We start from the raw sequence: 7,175 nt of genomic DNA, 5'->3' as shown, positions 1-7,175 counted from the left end.
AATTGAAATATTTTACTCTGTTTTTTCAGCTTTGGGTCTGTGTTCAGGAAAGAACATGTGGAAATTGTCCAGCAACTGAGCTCTCCATATCAATCAGTCAATTCACTAACCAGCTGTTAGTCAGTTTAGGTATCAGGAACCCCCCTGTGGCTCAGGCATTACAATATTGTATATAGCATTTATTCTGTAGGTGGGAAGATAACAGAAGTCAGAGTGACTCCTCTCCTCTAAAGGGTCTTTCCTGCACACTCAGCATGTTAAGTAATGGTGACAGTGGACTAATCAGCAATGACGTAATTTTTGTTGTCTAAACAAGCAATGTAATTACGGTACAATTGGTAGCCTATAAATTCATTATATCTGTCACGTTAAATATAACAAGACGTTTTTGGGGGGCTGTAATTTCAGATGCATGTTTTTGTCAAGCAAGTAGATCTTACCTAACAACACTAATGCACATTCTACAAACAGATATTAATTACACTGATCACAAAACACAATGTCTTATCTTTAAGTTATAACAAGAGTTACAATAGTGTGCCGCAGGGATCAACTTGGAAGTTAGCATCACCTTCTTCACAAATCTTCACTAATGAACCACCACTTTAATAATTTTTGAAGTCTAAATACAACCACCAGTCGTAAAGAAAAAAACTAATAATGTGTTCACCACAAACCTTATTTTAGTCACCACTCCAAAAGCCCATTAAAAAACACCCGGAAGTGCTAAAATGCTAACTAATTTCGGGGGTGTAGGTCTAATTCCTGCGGCACTCTTTTGGTATGCTGAATTAAGCACTATATTCCAATTTTCAAAATGAGAAATGACAACAAACTGTTTTTACGTATCAAGTGAAGCTTATAAACACAAATGCTGGAAGTTTCCTGAGCGTCCATAAACTTCCTGTGACGTAACATTTCAGACTGTACGGAAATACGTCGTTCGTACGCCGCAGCGGTGTGTTGCCCAAAACTTAGCTAACGCGTTACAGCTGGTCTCGTTCGCAGCTATTCCTATCTACGGTGTCTACGATACTATTTACATTTTTTAAATGGTGCTCTTCAAGTAGAAAAGCCACCTTGCGTTTCCATCCAGTCGACGTTTGTGGTTGAACGATCGCCGTTAGCCGATTCACAATGGAGGGCAGCGCTAGCGTGAGGAAAGCGCTGTCCGGGACCCTCGTTCCTTCAACGGTAACAACAGTGGCTCTCCGGCAGCAACCCGAGGAGACAGAGCACGGGGCACTGAACAGAAAGGTCCTGGATGAAGAGGAATACATTGAGGTAGTTAAGCTATAGACAACCATGTGTCGTTTTATGTGTCAGTACTGTGGTATTGTGGTATTTTATGGTTTGATATTATTGGGAAGTTTGTTATGGAGGTATTGGTTTAATTAATAATTAAGTCGATTTATAGAAAAAACAGGCGACAGTATTGATAATCTAATACTCAGTTTGATAAATTGCTAAACAAAAAAGGCAAAAGCACCCTGGTAACAGCTTTTCATATGTGATGAATTGTGCAGCTTTTTCTCTTTTTATATCATTGTTAATTAATTGTCTCTGAGTTTTGAACTGTTGGTCAGTACAAAGAGCAATTATATGACGTTTTATTGGGATGTGGGCATCTTTATATCTATTCTGACATTTCACAGACTGAAAGATTAATCATAATCATCATAATCAGCAGATGAATTGTTTATTGAAATGATAGTGCAGCCTTACCATCCTTTTTTGTTTTGAGCACTAGTAAGAAATAAGAAATTTTTCTGTATATCAGAGTGAAAGTGAGAGAAATACAGGTCAGTTCTATAACTGTTTGTTGTTGTTGTTGTTGTTGTGGTGTAGTATGTCATTATCCTCTTTTTTTCAAAGTCAAATGTACCTTCCTGTGTACTTCCAACAGAGTTTAGAGAAGATCATACAGAGGGATTTCTTCCCAGATGTGACAAAATTACAAGCGCAGAAGGATTACCTGGAAGCAGAGGAAAATGGAGACCTGGAACGAATGAGAGAGATATCCATCCGATATGGATCATCATTGACAAAATCTACCCCACGATCTTCTGCACCCTGTGAGTATTATTAGAAAGTGAATTTAGACCCTGTATTTCCATGTTTTTCTCCTTCTCTTAGAGAGAGAAAGAATAGCTTTTGTTTGTTTTGCTGCTCCATGAAAATGACAATTTTTCTCCTTTTGTCCTCTTCGTGTGTAAGATGTTACTCCAGCTAGCTTTGAGACACCAGTGGGCCGCACGGGGTCTCCCTCCTCTACTCATGGCAATAAATGTTTAGATACGGGTAAGTATTTCATGTTTTAATTTGAAGTTCAGATAATTTAAGAGACTGTTCTGAGCTTTGTGTTTACATGAACCCACAGATCTGTATCCCACTTTAAACTCCCTTTTTTCCATCTTACATAAATCATTTCCCATGCTGTGTATCATTCTCTTCTTCATTTGGTCCTATCAGTGGACATATTTGGCAGTAATACTGTTACAAATGGACTTAGAGAAGGAACAGTAATTTAACCCTGTATCTATCTATGTTTTATTTATAGAGAGCAAAGATGATGACAAGGAGGAGAAAGAGCTGCCCTCTCTGGATCGTTTCCTTGCTAAAAATACCAGTGAGGATAATGCATCATTTGAACAGATAATGGATCTGGCAAAAGACAAGGAGAAACTGAAGCATGCCTGGTTATATGAGGCCGAGGCTGAATTCAAACAGGTACGCATGTGCAGGTTTTACTTGAATTCAAAGCATATGAAATATGATTTCTTACATTACAAGTGTTCTGATCATAGATTGATTTTGAGTAAATTGTCTGTGACCAAATTGTTGATTAGCAGAACTTATTGAATAGCTTATTACTGAAATACTTAAATCAAACAATCACCACCCAAAAACCTCAAATGTGGCTCTGAAAAGTTTGTAGCTTGTTCCTGCACGAAAACTGCATCCCTGACGGGTATGAGGGTTTCATGGCTTAGTTTTCAGTCGCAGTTGATCACTGTCAGACAGATGATTATTTTGCACACCCCAAGACTACAGTGAAAACATTCATAAACACTGATATTTTTCAGCGCCATGAGGAGAACCTAGCTTTACCATCGATGGAGAAGGCAGCACTTGAATGTGTCAAAGCTGGATTGGAGACATGGGAATACAAAGCAAAGAATGCCTTGATGTATTATCCAGAGGGTAAGATCATTTTTTAAAAACATGAATCCTCAATATTGATCACATTTAGCTGTGAAAAAAAATTTAATGTAATGTGCTTTTCACATTTTTCCAATTAAGGTGTTAAAGACGATGATGCTGTCTTTAAGAAGCCAAGGGAGGTGGTTCACAAGAATACACGCTTTGTTGGGGACCCATTCAGCAAAGCTCTAAACAAAAGCCAGATTCAACAGGCTGCAGCTCTAAATGCACAGGTAATAAATAAAGCATGATGTTGCATTAGGGTAATTTTGTTTTTGCCTGAATGTGCTCCATACTCTTGATTGAAGTGTTTCTGCATGGCAGTCTATTCTTCAGTTGAATAAATGAATGAATGATACAGCTGATGTATAACCTTTTTTTTTTTATTTGTCCAGTTCAAACAGGGTAAAGTAGGCCCCGATGGGAAAGAGCTCATCCCCCATGAATCCCCGACAGTGAATGGATATGGTTTTGAAAGAACACCTTCCCCTGCACCTGGTAAGTTGGTTTTACAGTCCTCCTCCACATAGATGACAGATGACAATAAATGTTGCCTTGAATGGCTGATTCAACGCGGCGTAGTTTTCTGAAAGCTGTTTTTGTCTCCTAAGGTGTATCTGAGTCACCTCTGATGACCTGGGGTGAGATCGAGAGTACCCCATTTCGTCTGGATGGATCAGACACCCCATATGTTGAGAGGAATCACGGTCCATCATTTAAGGTACTGAACATTAAGTGGTAGCTGCAAGGCTTTGTTAATCACATTTTTTTTTTTTATTATTTGTTAAGTTGTAAAATATGGACACTTCATATTGTTTCAAAAAGATTCCAGAACCGGGACGACGAGAGAGGCTGGGTTTAAAGATGGCCAATGAAGCTGCAGCTAAAAACCGTGCAAAGAAACAGGAGGCATTGCGAAAGGTCACAGAGAACCTTGCAAGGTAAAGACATTTTTGACTTTGTACACTCTTTATTTTATCTGCTTCTTCAGGTAACAACACTTCACCGCATCTGTCAGACTCCTTTCTATCAGAGGGAAAGTTCAGCTGAAATTTTAAACAATGTATTTAACACCACTAGTCTTCCACTGTATTTGTTAGTGCAATCTTGAAGAAATTATTGCAGTCACAAACTAACTGAGCACCTCATCCTTTGTCTTGCAGTCTTACGCCTAAAGGTCTGAGCCCAGCCCTCACCCCAGCCCTGCAGAGGCTTGTAAATCGGACATCTAGCAAATACACGGACAAAGCACTAAGAGCAAGTTACACCCCATCTCCCTCACACAGAGTCGTCGGCTGCAAGTCTCCCTTCGGTGGCCCATCCACTCCGTCAGGAACACCAACACCAAACAAAGCCAAGACCCCAAGCTCTCAGGACCTTACGTCACTCACGGACAATCTGCTGCAACTTCCCAAGAGACGGAAAGCCTCAGACTTTTTCTAAGCAAGAGAAGCTGCGCTCTGCTGGGATTGTACAAAATAGACTCATCATAACGTGGATAACTTCACTATAAGATCTCCAGACCCTGTTTTCTCAGATTAAAGAGCACAACTTCCAGCTGGGTGACTGGATAAAGAAATGTACAGTGGACTGAAGAATTTTTGAGGGTTTATTTGTTACTATTTTGCGCAGATGGGTTAATGTAGATCCCGGTGAAATATAGTGTCCAAATTCTATGTAATTATTTGTTTCTTATTTTTTATATTTTGTTTCATAGATTTACATACAGTTGTTTCCAGTTAAACTTCTGCTATCCTTGCCACATACCCATGCTTAACTGATTTTTAATATGATTATAACCCAGTAATTGTCACAGAGGATCACACATACAAATTACATTTTAACTCACTCAACATGTAGCCATGACATTTCAGTGTGTGTCTCTGCATCATAGAAATTGCTCAGAAGTACATGTTGTGTTACATTAAAACCGGTTTCCCCATCGTAAAATTTTTGTGTTGGTGTTAGAAATAAAAAAAAAAAAAAAAAAAAAAAACCCAACAGGGCTTCAGTTAGACAACTCACTGATTATCAGTGTAAATGATGAATGTGTCTTTTTACCCCTTCATGTTATTTTTTGGGGCATATTTGTCTTTTTTGCGATAGTCACAGTGAGAGATAGACAGGAAAGCTAATGAGAGAGAGAGAGGGGATGACCTACATCTTTTTAATTTAAAGTTGAAAAATTTACAGGCAAAGCCTGGTTAGCATTATAAAACTTTACAATCTTTTTCTTAATATCTATAATTAAATTGGACATATTTGACTAAGAATTGTCTGCAAAAGAATATACTAAATGTTTCACCTGATGACATCCTCGTCAATAGTTCTGTTCCACCTCCTGCTGGTGGTGGAACAGAACTGTGAATAATAACTTTATACCTCTCTTCTTTTTCTCACGCAAGCTTGTAAAAGTAAAAAAAATGTAAAGTCATACTGCTCTGTGTTTGAGGTACAGCCAGAAATACCCCAACATGTACTCGATCTGTTTTTTTGGAACATTAGAGGTTACAGGGTACCCTAACTCCAAAAGGTCAAATCTTTTTTATCAAATGAGGTTTCTCTGTTATGTGGTGAAGTCACATCTCTTGTTAAGTCAGTCTTAAAACAGAACTTGTAAGCGCATATGTACAGTGAAAGAATTACTGGTCAAATTATGACAATGAAGCTTCGTGCAACACCAGTGTAAGAGTTGGGGGATAAACTGTACAGTGCTCTTGTGAAAAAATGTATTTCAAACCTCAGCGGAGGCTAATATGAGGCTTCAGCAGTCTGAGTCAAGTGGGTATCATCTGACAGTACAGGCTTTTTAGCACTAAATTCCCTCTCTGTGTTTCCCCAGATGGTGTTTCCTTGCCGAGCTGCACTCAGACAGCTAAAGCTTTATATTAACTTCAGCTGAACTTTAGAGTGTACTTTTTGTACACAAGGACTATAGATGTTGTCCATATTGGCATATGAGTATTGTTTTAAGGCAGAAAAAAACTCATCCTTTTAAAAGACTCAAAGCCAGTTTCAAAGCTGTGTAAGAATGAAAATTTAACGGCACTGTCAGATTATTGACAAATGGTGGGGATGAATATGTGTATCATTATTGTGAAACGTTTCTCCATTAATATGTTTACGCAAGAGCTGTCAGCCTGTAGACTTGTCACAGCAGCTGAAGCACCCTGGATATGATGCCAATATATCTGTGGTGAATTAGTGAGCCAATGAGGAAGGTTTAAATGCTACTGCGTTAGACTGTAATAGAAGTTATAAACTGCATTTGTAGGATTTATACAAGTAGGAGATGAGGTCCAGTGGTTGTATGAATTGGGACACTGCACAGAAATCATGTGCACATTGTTGTTGTACATTTAGTCCCAAAATCTGCTGTTCAAGACATTTATATGTCTTTTCCAGTATGATTAGAAAAGCAGGCTGTAAAGTTTCCTCACTGACTCACCCATTATGATAATTGCAGTCTGAGAGTTTGACCCATGGGCAGTCTCACAAGGTCAAACAGGTCAGACTGTCTCAAAAAGGGAAGAAAAGACATAAATATAGAGCTAATTATATAGTGGCCTATTAGTAGAAATGCACATTTATGCCTTTTTATTACAAAGGTTTCTCAATTATCCCAAATGGAAAAGGCTGAATCTAGTTTGATGCCTGCTTCAAGTTGTATTGGTTTTTGAGTGATGAATGACATAGGGTCACGTAATATAATAAACTGCGTCAGCCATCAGCGTGTATCCGCTACGTACAACCAGTGACATTATCTTGTGTTGGATTTATCACATAATCGGGTACACATACACATTGGTAATCATGTGTCACCCGGGGTTTAATCTGACTAACTCCGCCCCTGGCAGCTCCTCCAGCTGATAGCCTGTGTGCTGCATGTTTGGGATTGTTGTGATGAAAGGCCGCAGCCATCTTGGATCAGCGCCGCTCCACACCGAGCAGCGGGGGGAGAGGACGGACGG

At 39.0% G+C, this 7,175-nt stretch overlaps 1 protein-coding gene across 1 annotated transcript; it reads left to right on the top strand.

Moving 5' to 3' along the window:
• The first annotated feature begins 938 nt into the window (after window positions 1-938).
• On the top strand, window positions 939-5,176 carry ess2 (ess-2 splicing factor homolog). The gene is made up of 10 exons (XM_022762109.1): window positions 939-1,284; window positions 1,907-2,075; window positions 2,218-2,301; window positions 2,561-2,730; window positions 3,087-3,204; window positions 3,304-3,437; window positions 3,600-3,702; window positions 3,816-3,925; window positions 4,030-4,145; window positions 4,368-5,176. Exons 1-10 carry the CDS (start codon window positions 1,138-1,140, stop codon window positions 4,645-4,647), a joined length of 1,431 nt encoding a protein of 476 aa, XP_022617830.1. The 5' UTR covers window positions 939-1,137; the 3' UTR covers window positions 4,648-5,176.
• Window positions 5,177-7,175: the final 1,999 nt, after the last annotated feature.

The sequence above is a fragment of the Seriola dumerili genome, unplaced genomic scaffold (assembly GCF_002260705.1).
Source record: "Seriola dumerili isolate Sdu_G_001 unplaced genomic scaffold, Sdu_1.0 BDQW01000442.1, whole genome shotgun sequence".
NCBI classification, from domain to species: Eukaryota; Metazoa; Chordata; class Actinopteri; order Carangiformes; family Carangidae; genus Seriola; species Seriola dumerili.
This window is presented reverse-complemented; position numbering and strand designations above follow the sequence as displayed.